Source organism: Crocodylus siamensis, chromosome 1 (genome assembly GCF_052110815.1).
Source record: "Crocodylus siamensis isolate JL-2025a chromosome 1, ASM5211081v1, whole genome shotgun sequence".
Classification (NCBI taxonomy): Eukaryota; Metazoa; Chordata; order Crocodylia; family Crocodylidae; genus Crocodylus; species Crocodylus siamensis.
The window spans coordinates 9,129,927-9,144,127 of record NC_143395.1 but is presented as its reverse complement, the minus strand read 5'-3'; the positions used below and the strand labels follow the sequence as shown (position 1 = coordinate 9,144,127).

The 14,201-nt window shown below is 41.4% G+C and overlaps 1 protein-coding gene across 6 annotated transcripts in view; it reads right to left on the bottom strand.

The window, feature by feature from the left end:
- CD2AP (CD2 associated protein) overlaps window positions 1–14,201 on the bottom strand; it is a 122,674-nt gene that overhangs the window by 26,541 nt on the left and 81,932 nt on the right. For 4 of the 6 annotated variants that reach the window (XM_090031323.1, XM_090031307.1, XM_090031329.1 and 1 more), the window contains 2 exons: window positions 8,909–9,003; window positions 3,723–3,827 (listed from right to left, as the gene is read on the bottom strand). In XM_090031323.1, coding sequence (XP_089887449.1) covers window positions 3,723–3,827; window positions 8,909–9,003 — 200 coding nt within the window. The remainder of the gene's footprint in view (window positions 1–3,722; window positions 3,828–8,908; window positions 9,004–14,201) is intronic. The other 2 variants (XM_090031316.1, XM_090031326.1) reach the window with 1 other exon arrangement.

Sequence of the window (14,201 nt, the reverse complement as noted above, 5' to 3'; positions counted from 1 at the left end):
AATAGAGACTCTCCCATTGCTTGCTGGTCTCCCTGGGCCAGTTTATAGACAGCCACCAGATCCACTCTCGGCCTTCTCTTGTGGAGGCTGAACAGGTTCAGGTCCTGTAGCACCTCCTCATAGGACCTGCCCTGCTGCCCCCTGATCATGTGAATGGCCTCCTCTGGACCCTCTCCATCCTGTCCACATCCCTCCTGAAGTGGGGTGCCCAGAACTGGACGCAGTACTCCAGCTGCGTGCGCCCTGACCAGTGCCGCACAGAGGGGGAGGATCACCTCTTTGGACCTGCTCGTGATGCATCTGTGGATTTATGACAAGGTGCGGTTCGCCTTTCTGATTGCATCCCTACACTGCTGGCCCACGTTTATCTTGGCATCAATGATGATTCAAGATCCTTTTCTGCCTCTGTGCTAGTGAGAGGGGAGTTCCCCAGCCTGTAGGTCTGCTGCTGGTTCTTTCTCCCCAGTGCAGCTCTGTGCACTCGTCAGTGTTGAAACTCATCCTGTTCTCATCCACCCACCTCTGTAAGATCTGATTGCAGCTTGTCCCTCCCCTCTAGCATGCCCACTTCCCCCCACATCTTAGTGTCATCTGCGAATTTAAACAGGGTGCTTTTTAACCCCTTGTCCAAGTCGCTGATGAAGATGTTGAACAGCGCAGGCCCGAGGACCGAGCCCGGGGGACCACACTGCCCACACTGTGGCTCTCTACATGAAGGAGCAACATCTTCCATAATCAAGATGGGATCAGAGGAGGGGCAAACTGAAGTATTGTGGGTCAGAATGCAAAGCCACATTTTTTGCTTCTGTATTCCTGAACACAGATCAGGACAAATCTCCCGACTGGATCAGAAACAGGTACATAAGGGACACCAGCCCACCAACTGTTAGCACCAACTTGGTGAAGAGACACTTGGAAGGACCGGATGCATTTAAGTCAGCACGCCCGCATGCTCTTCATTCAAGGGTGCTGAAGGAATTGGCAGTGTCATAGCAGAGCTGCTGGCACAGCTGTTTGAACACTCTTGGCACTCAGGTCAGGTCCCAGAGGACTGGAAAAGGGCCAACGTGGTCCCTATTTTCAAAGAGGGGAGGAAGGAGGATCTGAGTAACTACAGACCTGTTAGTCTCACCTCTATCCTTGGGAAAACCTTTAAAAAAATTATTAAGGATCATATTTGTGGGAATGCAGCTTGAAAAATAATGCTGAAGGGCAACCAGCACAGATTCATAGCAGGTAGGTCCTGCATGTCTAACTTTGTTTCTTTTTATGACCAGGTCACAAAATGCTTAGACACAGCAGTTAAGGTAGATGTCATTTACTTGGATTTTAAGAAGGCCTTTGATATAGCATCTCATTTTATTCTCATAAATAAGCTGAGCTGCTACGACATAGATGATTACATGGTCAGGTGGGTGGCAAATTGGCTTGGGGGTCGCACCGAGTGTGGTGGTGGACGGGTTGGTATCATTCTGGGAAGATATGGGCAGCGGAGTCCCACAAGGCTCGATCCTTGGACCTGTGCCTTTCAGTGACCTGGATGAGGGTGTGGAGAGCACTCTGTCTAAATTTGCAAATGATTCCAAATTACGGGGTAAGGTTAACATACTTGGGGGTATGGGGACCCAAACATCTAGGAAGCTATGAAAAGTTTCCCAACCTGGGGCTCCCCAGCCCAGCTGAACACAGTTCTCCGACATCCCCAGCCCATAACAACTCAGAATCAGGGAACCTTCTCTCCAATCCCAGTATCTCAGAATGCCTGTATAGTAAAAAACGTGTGCATGGCTGGCCTTCACATGCAGATTTCTAACATTCCAGCGCATAGGTCTGGAACGGGCTCTGGTGTGGTCCCAGGGCTAAGACCAATAATCAGCTGATTTCCAGTCCCAAACCCAGATTGCAATGACGTCTCAAACTCCAGTGCAGTCCTGGGGCTGGGAACAAAAAAAATCAGTTGGCTGTCCATGCACGATTCAGGACTATACCAGTTCCGCAGCCACCTGGCTTTCAACTAAGTGATGCACAGGGAGTTTAGGATCATGATCCCTGATCTTAAAATCATGTGTTCTGACATCTGCAATTGCTGGGTTCAGTACCTGTTGCACTATTAAATGAATGTGTCCCTCCACTTTTGTTCAACCAAAGTTCTTTTGGATTTGCATGAGTGTGTTACTTACAGAAAAAAGAAAAAAAAATAGGCCTGAGATGTCTGCCCATTTTCCTTTTCAAGAAAAAATGGGTCAGTTAAATATGTCACCTAAGAATATGCCTAATTTCACCCTATTTACTCCTATTTGCCAGAGACTGGAAATAAGTAAGATTCTGCCCCCAAAGCCTACAACAGAAAAGCAGGGCTGGCATCACCATACTGGTTTCGTATTTCTGTAAGCACAGAAAAAGTCCAAGTCTAATGGTTCTGCATCAGAAATACCTACCTATTTATTTTGATATTGAATAACCCTAAGTTTATACTCGTATGTGAAATATTTCTATATAAATCCAAACCTGCTTCCAGTACTCAAGTAATGTGTGGGGTTGTGTACATGCATTCAAATGATCTGGGAGAATTCTCCCAGGCGAGTTTTGTTGGTAGAACAATTTACCCAGAGATGCCTGGACATACATTTGAATGCTAAGCCTCTGAAAGGCAGAGCGCTTGCAGTGCTGCTGCTATGCAACCAGGGGGGCCATGCATGCACATCTCAGTGCGTCTGGCAGGTTCCCTTAGTCTGCCTGAGACAGATGACAGCAGTGTACAGGGCACCCTAACTGGCTGACCCAGGCTGCTTCGAGCCAGCTTGCATTTTCCTGTTTCATAATGCAGGGATTGTGAAGGGGTGTGCTCTGCTTCCTGCTTGGCTGGAGCAGCAAAGTCCAGGGAACAACACTCTGTCTCCTGGAGTGGGTGCAGGGGTGGGGGAAAAGGAGAGTAGAGTAAAGCACCCTGGGATGCTAGAAAATTGCATTGTGGCTTCTTTCAGAAGAAAATGTATATGGGCATTCGCTCTCCCAGAAGAAACTCTCTTAGGAGTGATTTAGGTTATTTTTTTTCCTAGAGCAGCCCTTTTTGCTTTGGGAGAAAAAGCCTGAATGTCTGCATACTCATGGTTTGCACTGGGAGAGCAGCAACACTCCCAAGGGAAAGAGAATGTCTGTACATGGCCTGGGAAAACAACAACTGAGCATGGTGCAACTACTGCATTGTCTCAGACATGGTGCTAACTCCACAACTTGATCATCCGATCCCTGCAGACTTTGTGCCTCTGGCAGGGGGGCTGGACTCGATCTCCCAGGGTCCCTTCCAACCCCCTAACGTCTATGAAACTACGAAAATGGGACAAGAAATAACAGTACAGGAAAGCTTCTTCCTTTTGAAGATCATAGTTGCCCATATTAAGCAGATCAAGTAAATCTGAGCACCACATTTCACTTGAAAGACTAAACGGAGATCTAGAAGTGTTCAAGGATTACATATTTTACAATGAAGTTTTTTACCTAATACTGCCCTCCTTTAATTAAAGTTAAGGGGAAGCTTGGAAGCTTAACTGAAGATATGGCAAAAATGGCACCACAGTATTTACATTATGAAGTGATGAACTATATCAGGTATATTTCTTCTGTATCTATGTCTGGCAAATGATTACATGATAAGAGGTGAAGGGATAAGGAAGGGAAAGGAGGTGAAGAATGAGGATAATACAAAAAACCCCCAAACTTACGGGGAAGTCCTTATCAGACTCTAGTATTTGAACAGCAAAGTTGTCTGGGAAGACTCCTTCTTTACCGTTAAGTTCTCCTCTCCACCATCCTGATTCTCCAGTATTCTAAAAAAAAAACCATACAAGAATATCATTTTTATTTGGACAGTGTTATTCAACGTCTACTCATTTTATGGAACAAACTGAGCTACATAAAAGACCCATGCATAAATATTTATTATACTGGTATGAAATCCAATTGCTGTTATAAACATTAACTAATGCTTTAGCTAAATTTCAAAGGAAGAATTATCTGGTTTCAATAATTAAAATTTACTTGGGAAAACTGAGAGTGGCGAAAGCTTTGACAGACTGGAAGAAAAAAAAAAGGTATGGCTTACTATCCAACTTCATTTTTTTAAAAAGTTGCAGTCTAGTGTATGAGTATATACTTGGAAGGGAAGAGTGAACAGAAATAAAAAGGAAATTCATGTATAAAGCACAGACTCGACATATACAACTGCACTGAAAATTCCCATTCTCAGACCGGTTGACAATTCATTGCATTTAGTAGAGAAACATGGGTAGGTAGACAGATAAATGCATTTGTTCCATTAAGGTGAAAGTCACAAAAACACATCTGACAGACTATGGTAGGGGTGGGCAAAATGTGACCCGTGGGCTGGATGTGGCCTGCCAGGCTATTCTATCCAGCCCGTGGGGCCCCTAAAAAATTTAAAAAATTAATATTTACCTGCCCTGGGCTGCCTGTCATTCAGCCCTCAATGGCTTGCCAAAACTCAGTAAGCAGCCCTCTGCCCAAAATAATTGCCCACCCCTGGACTACGGCCTCAATTTATCAAACCTGATCTGTAAGATATTGCTATGGCTTGCTGCATGTAAATTGAGTTATTTGGTTTTAGTGACTTTATTTAATATACCACACCAAGTTAGAAGGGTCACCACTCCATACAAGTTAAATAAACTACTACTGAAATGTCTTTGTATTAACAGGAACACTTGGCTCATTCTAGCAATAGAAGCTTAGGGCCTGGCAGGGAAATCAAATATAAAACACAAAATTCACAACCACACTGAACTAAAGGAAGCAGCAATACAAAAAACAAAATAAAATAAATCCAGGTGACTACTCTTTAAGCATGCACAAGTTATATACACATAAATAACTCTATTTAGCTTTCTAATTGCATCAATCTTAAACTGAGTATTTTGAAGGCTAGAGGTTAGCTATAATCTACACAAAGAGCTATTCTAAGCACCTAAATTAGTAACTTCTGTCAACTCATAAAATTTAACACAGTATTTTAAAATTGGAGTGAAAAAAGAGTAAGAAAGAAAAAACAAGAGAGTGAAAACCATATGATAACGATGAGAAGTTTGGAACTAAAGAAAAGTAAACAGAAAGAGTTAAGATGTTAGAGATTTAATCATATATTTTTTCATTTAATCTTGTATTCATCTAAAAACATTGTCAACCTAATTTATATTTTTATCTTCCAACAGAGTTAAGAACTTTTTAATTTGAACATTATTTTCCACACTGTAAGGAGGTAGTCTTGGCACAGACAGACATGCTTCCTCTGGCAGCTAAGCAACCATCGTCTATGTAGCAATTTAAAAATTATATTATGATATGAGCTGCTTCCGGAAGCTGGGAGAAACCTACTAATTTTTTTTTTGCACAGTTTCCAGTTTTAGGCCTCCGAGAAAATATCTTCCGCCTCATATCCAAATGACAGTTCACTTTTTCCCTGTTCATAGCTCTACTGAAAGATTTTTCCAGGAAAAAAAATTACGGAATATGTATTACCTACAGCACAAACCATGTTACTTGATAGACTCGTGCATTTCATAACAGATGTTTTGATACTGCAGTCAGTTAAAAGGCCAGAGAATATTTTATGTGCACCTTTCATACAGTGCCCATACTATTTCCAGGAGGAAAAAGGAATCAAAACTTGTGCCTCTAAACCAATATGGCTACAACCTGGATACCAATACGTTTTCCAGGTATTTTAATATCTCCCTCTGTCTTTTTTAATCATAGACCCCTGGCATGTTACAGTTGTCGCACAATTAATATATTAATCACCCAAACTGTAACATGCCACATGTTCAGTTTATTGTGCCATAAAATAGCAAACAAGGCAGAAAGGAAAGATGTTCCACATTTTATACAGAACGTCTCTGTTGCTGGTTTATATGGTGCTTTAACTTGAACATGTGGCATGTTAAGCTTTGCTATGCAGCTGTGCCTGTAGGACTTCAAAAGGAGACAGGAGATGATGAGCTTTCCCCACACTAGCGCAACTGCAGCTTAACTGTGCTGCCCCATGTGCAGAGCAGCATGGTGGGGCTTTTAAAAGGTGCTGGACCACGAGGAGTTGATGGGCTCCCATCACTGTGGCACCATGCAATACAGCCATGCACCAGGCTACATGGCAGGGCTTCAAACTTGCCAGTGAACATGGATCAGGATCCCAGGCACTCACAAGTTCAAACAACACTGGATAGGGAGGAGGGGTGGCAGCACTGGGGACTAGTACATGAATGTCAGGGTATGTAGGCAGTCAGGACTCGGGGACATTGCACACCAATCACACAACTGGGATCCAATGAATTTTATCCCAGATCCCCAAAATTTTGAATCCTGCTATGCGTGGCTGACGTGGCACGATATGTGCTTTTTTGGGATCCAGGATAAAATTCATCAGATCTCTACTGCATAATTAACTTAATGTCTACACCTGGCAGGTATCAACTGACACTGGCAAGATGTACAAATCTACTGCACTTTTTCCCCTTCCCCCCCTTAACTTCCTTTGTGTAGTTCATGCTATCTTGAGTTTATTCTTTTGTTTTCTTAATGCCAGGAACTGCATAAAGAAACTGCAAACTGATAAAATGATGGTCTTTGTGACACAAAGGGCCCCAAGCCCACTTCTGGAACTGAACAAGTACAATCATGGGCATCAATCTGATTAAAGAACCAAAATCAAAAAGGAAGCCACTTTGTACACACACTGAATAGGATGAAGGAAGGGGCATAACAGTTCCAAATAAGAGCACAATGAAGTGAGTACAATTTTAAAATCTTGTTATGTCTTAATTGAATCTCTTAAGCATCTCTCAAAGAAACTGCAGGCCTGACATACGAAACAAAAGGCATCCATTTTTACAAATCTGACACAGAAGCACTGACATATGGGGCAATCACAGTAGATTTTCAACAGTACAGGTTTTCTTTATTAAAAGGTGACGTATTTTATCTAGTGCAAACAAAATTTCATCTACTCTGGTAATTAACTTCTTAAAATGTACAGCAATAGTGGTATGTGAGGTTCTAAAAGGCTCAGAAATTAGGTGTATCCCGATTAAGTTGCTAACTTATAACCACTTGCTTCATTTGGAAAATAAACATGGGTAGACTGAAAAATAATAGAAAGGTTATTTAAGTGCAACCTTTAAAATGTCACAAGACTTGCCAAAGCATTAAGGAAGAGCAAAAACTAGACTGAGTTATAGTCATTGTGACAGGTGTTTTAGGAAATCTAGACTTGGGAAGCAGTGCAGGGAAAAGGGCTGGACTAGGACTCAGAAGACTGGGTAGAAGGCGTCTATTCCTGGGTCCACTCCAGACCTGCTTTTATTTATCCAAGGCCAGACAACATCAGTCTCACCTTTTTTCCATCTTATCCGCTTGAACAGCAAACTCTTTGGGGAAAGGACCTCTTAGAAGATATCAGTTAAGAGCCTGCTACAATTTATTTCTATGCTATATGGTAATGAAAGAAAATCATAGAGATAGCTATATTGATTTTTTCATTAAAGACCTGTCAGTCTCTCTTGAACTAGGAACAGACATTTCATTTGTCCACCCCTAAACGTGGCTGTGTTTGTCCGAGAACAGAAACATTCCAGATTAGTGTGCGCACACAGCGACTTTCTATTTGGGGTCTAGTGAGCAGCTGAATGCACTGCTGCTTTTATGCCATTGATTCAATGATGTAATCCTGGGATACCTGTTCAGACATATTTTGCAATGTCCCAGAATAAACCAACCCAATAAACCATACATTATCACCAGGACAATGGATATGGCCATCCAAACTACTTCACTTTTTCACAGAATAAGATGCATTATCCTGGGAAAAGTGCAGTATCTGTCTGTAGCCTGACATAAACTTTGAAAATCCTTTTAAGGAAAGGATATTTCTCTGTCAATGTCAAATATTAACATGAAATCTGGATTATTAAAAGAGTTAGTATGCTTCGTATTTTTCACTTAAGAGAAAATCCTCCAATATCTCAGCTAGTAAAATGTGGCTAAAAAGAGGGAAATTATGTAAGTGAAGACAATTAAACACAAACAAATGAATTTCAGCCCTTGCTTAAGAGGATTTGTCTTCTTTGTTACAATAAAACATGCAAAACAAAACAGGGGTGTAACTGGTACACTTTAACCTTAGCAAGACGTTTTTCATCTCACACAAATATCAAACAATTAGGCTAATAAATCTTATTCCTTGGGTAAACAAAGCTTGTCCACCATAAGCCATATTGGTTAAATAAAATATTCTCAGATCCCAAACGTTTTCCAATACACTTGGAGCTAACCGAAGATGAATACCAAGAAAGGAAGTATAATATTTTTAAATCAAAATATTACATTCCAATAGCTGAGTGTAATATTAAGTTATTTCATTTAAAAAGAAGCTCACTAGGACAAATGCCCCCACCCTCCCCGCTTTCTTAGCTTTTCTCTCCCTCAAAAAAATTATGAGGGAAACACTTGCCAAAATGAAAATTGGACCCCCAACACCAAAAAAAAAACTGTAGTATTTTTCTGCTTTTATAACCTTTAGCAGGTTTCCCATGTTTTACTCTTTTAAAGGAGAATCCATTTGTTGATCCATTTTTTTAAGTTTGTTCACAACCCTTTCATATACTCTTGCAACCCACTTTTGGGTCGTGACCTATGGGTTGAAAAACAATGCTTTAGCACACCATTGTAAGGATAACCAAGGATACCTCTCAGCATAGGCTCTGGTCTTTTCAAATAAAACCAATCAGCAGCAGCACGTTAAACAAGACATATTAGTCAGAACAGATCTGGAAATGAAGAGACCTTCCTGTGCTAATATTAATTACTTCAACTACACAGATAAAAACTGTGAAAGCCTTACCTTACTTACTATTTGGATAACCTCTCCTTCTTTAAAAGTAAGTTCATCTTCATTTAAACCTTCATAGGCACATATTGCCCTGCAGTATTCCTTGGCTGAAACAAAAATAGTACTATGATTACATTAGTGTAGCGTTCAAACCTTCTTCGTGAAAAAGTTTATGTTAGCAGTTTGTCTAAAAAGACAGCTCAGAAAAGTGTCAAGTGCTATTACAATCATACTCTGCTCTAGTATAGCTGCCATCTCTGGAATACTTTACAAGTGTTCAGCATGGCATTCATGGTAGGGATGTGAAAGGTTAAACGTTTAAATGATAAGTATATTTATGATGGTAATGCATTACCGAAGAACATTTAACATGGGAAACAGCCTGGCGGGGAAGGTTTGTGGTGTGGTGCTTCAGGAACAGGAAGGGATCAGGGCAGGCAGGCAGGAGGAGAAGTAAGGAGGGTGAGGGAAGGGCAAGGGGGTGGCGGGGGGGACACACGACTAGTACCCACAGCTAGTTAGCTCCCTCCCTCTCAGTGCTCCGGTAGCTGCAGCAGGCTGGGAAAGCCCTTTGTCTGCTGCTGCCACCCGTGGCTTCCACGTGGGCCGTGCTGCCTGGCAGGCTTGCCACCCTGCGGAGCAGCTCCCAGCAACATCCGTCTCTGAGTGGGTCAGCAGACAACCCCTGGGTCTCCACGCTACTACAGGCAGGCGGCTGTAGCCCTTCCCCTACAGCAGAGCAGGGCAGGCTCCAGTCCAGGGATCCACCCCCCAAAACCAGGAATAGGTATGGGTTAGTGGTTAACCATTTAACCTTCGCTAATTATATTGGTTAAGTGGATAATTTTTAAATTATATTTACTTCCTGAATTCATACTACTAATTTTTTATTTATATATATGTGTGTGCATATATAATGTGTGTACACACACTTTTTAAATTTTTATTTATATATATTTTATATATATGTAAAAATTAAAATGTGTATATACATAAAAGTGTGTGTGTGCATGCGCACGTGCGTATATACACACACACACACACTATATATGCATGCACACACACACATTTATATAAACATATATACACTACACCATAAATAGATGAAACAACTGTACTGACAGCAAAGGATGCAGATATAAACTGACATCACGCGACAGCTACATCTCCAGGATTCTGCAGCGAAACAACTGTAGCACAAACATTCCAACTCTTGAATGAAGCAGGCATAAAATCAGTGTAATTTTAACTAATATTTATTGTTACAGGATCATTAAGATGTAAGTTACAGCCTAACAGTAATGCCTCCTAAGCAGGCATTCCCCAGGTCTGGCCTTTTAAGATGGGTAAAATGTGTATTTGCTCACAGCCTAAATCTATCATACTATTACAGTAGTTTTCAACTGGTATGCTAGAGAAATGGAAAGGTGCTATGAGATCCTTTCAGGGGTGCAGCAGCAGGTGCTGCTGCCACCAACTAAAACTGCTACAGGGAGAAAGCTGTGGGTATAGCATTTTGGGGAAGAGCACACAGGATCAAACTAGGAAGGGCTACAGCAGAACTGAGAGCTCCTGACTGCTTTAGGTTCATCAGACAACCCCAGTGCAGGTAGGGGTGCATGCTCTTGCCATAACCATTCCCTCCCTGTCTGATGCTACACCTGTCTCCAGCAGCAGTCACTCCAGTTAAGAACCACTGCCTCAGCTGAACTCAGTGGTTCTCACCTGGGGGTAACTGAATTCAAAGAAGTTTTGAAGGGGCCTTGACTCTAAAAGATTGAGAGTTACTGTGCTACTGATTCATTTCTTCTGTGCCTATGGGTCACTTTTTTCTAGTCAAGCAGGCAAGTTCTGCATTTCCCTACTTTTGTTTTGTTTTTTCCAGTCTCGTGTCCCAGGGGGAAAAAAGTTTAATTTAATAACTAGAAAGGAAACATCCTTTGTTTAATTAAATCACTTCTAAATACAAAACATTTTTACGAACTTTTTTCTTTATGTATTCAACATTTTAAGGTAGTTTTACTTAGTTAAAATTGTAACACACTAGATTTCTCCATGTAATTGAATTAGAATTTCAAACCTAAAAGCAAACTCACACAAATTATGGGTAAAAAAGGTCTAGTAAATAAGTGGCTCTCTCCATTTTTTAACAAACTGGAACGTGCAAAAATAAGAATTTAAGCTATAATCGATTGCCTGTGTATGTAGTATATCTGTGATTACCAAAACACACCAATCTAGTGTTATGGTTATAGGTAGGTGCAAATCAACACGTCTTCACAGTTGCTGATCAATGAAATATAACCTTTCTTCAGGAAAAAAAGTTTAAATACAAATCAAGCTTAAAATTGATTGAAAGCAAGATTTCATCATCCAATTTAACTTATAATTAAAATCAGTTATTTAAAATCAGGGGTCAAAAACCTTTATGGAGTGCTAAAATTAGCATATTTTTCTCAGAAGACAGGCCTCCACTTTGCATGAAGTTGCCACCGCCCCTACTACTGCCATGTTTCAATTCAGCAGCCAAATTTCTGCTACCAATGACTTCAGCCAAAAATTACTTTGTAGGCTCGATCCAGCCCACACGCCATAGGATCAGGTCATGTTATCCAATTTAAAATTATTCTCATTTTAGGATACATTTAACAGTGATATACTGTCTAATTCAATCAGAGCCATTTTAATACCAGAAAAATTAAATAAACTACAAGAAATTGAGCAAGAAGGTCTTTGCATTCATTCCTTCCACTCCAAAACACCTGAGGAAGGATTTGCATTCAAGTACTTGTGCTTTTGCCCAGATCCGCTACTGGCAGAGATAGTACCGGAGCATTACATGGATGGGTGCTGCAAGTTTCCTTGTAAAGCCTGTGTTCCTCACTTTACTTGCCTCTGGCTTCCCTCAAAAATTAAACTGTAAATTAGTGTCTACAGAGGTGAAACTCCAGGGAAAATATGCATTAGAAAAATAACTGCAAAAAGGGGAGAACCAGGTGGTTCAAAATCACATCCCAAAGAAGCATCAGACAAGGAGTCGGACCTGAGAAGTACATCGTACAAGACAAAGAGTTAGAGACGCTTACTGAACTCTGACAAAATCTGCCTCGTCTGAAAACACATGATATGCAAAACCTGGGACCAATAAGTGATCCCCCTCCAAAGGGGGTAAAAAGGCAAAAATGCCTATGTAAAAAATTTCATTTTGCCATTTTTTTCCAGGCAGGGGGTCAAACAGTCAGAGATTTTTATTATCCAAATGTTCTAGTACTTAAGTTATTTACAGTATATTTACTGCAGGAATTTGTATTTTAACTAGCATTTTACTATGAAAAGACTGTGTTATGTAAACTTAAGCTGCACTTCAAAGACTAAAAAGCACCTACAGATTCAGGACTAAAAGTACAGCAGCAGCAGCCACAGCTGTTGTACTTGAATATGATTATACTGAAAACAAAGTAAAGTTGTGGTTTCTTCTTTAACAAAAGCTGTGTACGTACTTGCACTGAAAGCCAAAACAGACTTCTCAGGAACCAAAATAAACCACTGCTAATCTAAATATTTAAAGGAGACTTGATTTTTTTTTTATTAAGTGATGAACTAAATGCTAAGGCTGCATCCAGATGAGTGTAGATGTGCAGTATGTGGTGCCACAGACCTGCCTGCAGTACCACACATGCAGGCGTTCCCTGCGCTGCTACCTTGCAGCATGGGGGGTATCTTTTGACCTTGGAAGATCTCAGGGTCAAAAAAAAACAAAAATAAAAACAAAAACCCATGCTGAAAAAAGCAGAGCAGTGCACACGGTGGCAATGCCTGCTGCCTAAAACTGGAGCCTGTCCGATCAGAGCCACACTCCAGCTGCCAGCCAGCATTCCTGCCATGGCCCCCAGGACCCCAGGTAAAGCTGCTGGGGCCAGCACCCTCTAAATACAAATTTTTATCTGGAAGCAGGGTGCTGGGAGGTGTGCTGTTTGCCTGGAGCCTGTATTCAGGATATCATAGTAGGATTGCCAAAGCTCAACCATCTTTCAAGCCACTACCCTTCCCTGCTTGGCCATGTAGGCACAAACAATATTGACAAGAATTACACTGAGTAGATCGTGGGAAACTCTGAGGCTCTTGGCAAAAGGATTAAGGAACTTGGAGCACAAGTTGTGTTCTCAGCAATCCTCCTAGCAGTAAGTAAAGGGTCCCAGCAGAGACCAGTGTATCATGGAAGTCGGCACATGGCCGAGGCCAGAGTGGATGAGAAGGCTTTGGATCCCTTGAGAATGGGCAGATGTTTTGTGGAGGGGGACTGCTATCAGAAAACAGGATCCATCTGACCAGAACTGGAAAGAGAATCTTTAGGCATCCTCTGGCCAACCTAGTAAGGAGGGTTTTCAGCTAGGTTTCAGGGAAAACAGTAAAACAAAACTCTCCAGCATCAAAGAAAAAAATCCAGACGGGAAAGGACCAGAAGCAGCAGCTCTATTCAGTGAAAGGACCATAGGCCACATGAAACCAATACAGGATGCAAGAGAGAAACAAATAGGTCAAGACACAAAATATGTCCAATACATACATCCAAAGGCAAGAAACATGGGGAACAAACAAGAAAAGCCGGAAGTCGCATGAAAAGAACAACAATCTGATTGTTGTTACAAAGGCTTGATGGGATGACAGCTACAACAGGAACATCAACGCTGAGGGGTATAATCGGTTTCAGAAGGACAGGGTTGGGAGAAAATGTGGTGATGACATCTTATATATCAAAAATACCTTGGTTCCCCAGCTCCAGAGGAAGAAGGTAGTATACTGGAATTTATTTGGACAAAGAGAAAAGGTACAGTAGTGATATAATAGTGGGGCCTGCCAAAGTTACAGACTGCCAAATCAGGAGAGGTGAACAAGGCACTCTGCAAAGAGATGACAAAATTATCTAAAACTTATGTCATGGTAGCTGAACGCAGACTTCAATTTTCCAGATATCTGCTAAAGAAATAATACAGGCAACATAAAACGTTGAGCAAGTTCCTAACTTATGTGGAACAAAAGTTTCTGTTCCAAAAGCTGTATATATGGCTAGGGGATCATCTATCTTGGATCCTGTCCTAACTAATAAGGGAAGACTTGGTGAAGGATGTGAAGGTGATGGGAAACTTGGAAGGTGGCCCTCACAAGATGATAGAATACATGGTCCTGAGATGGCAAAAATATGATGTCTGCAGAACAAAGACACCGGATTTCGAAAGACAGATTTTAGCCAACTCAGATAGTGGGCACGGTGTCATGGGAAGACAGACTGGAGGACAGAGAGGCC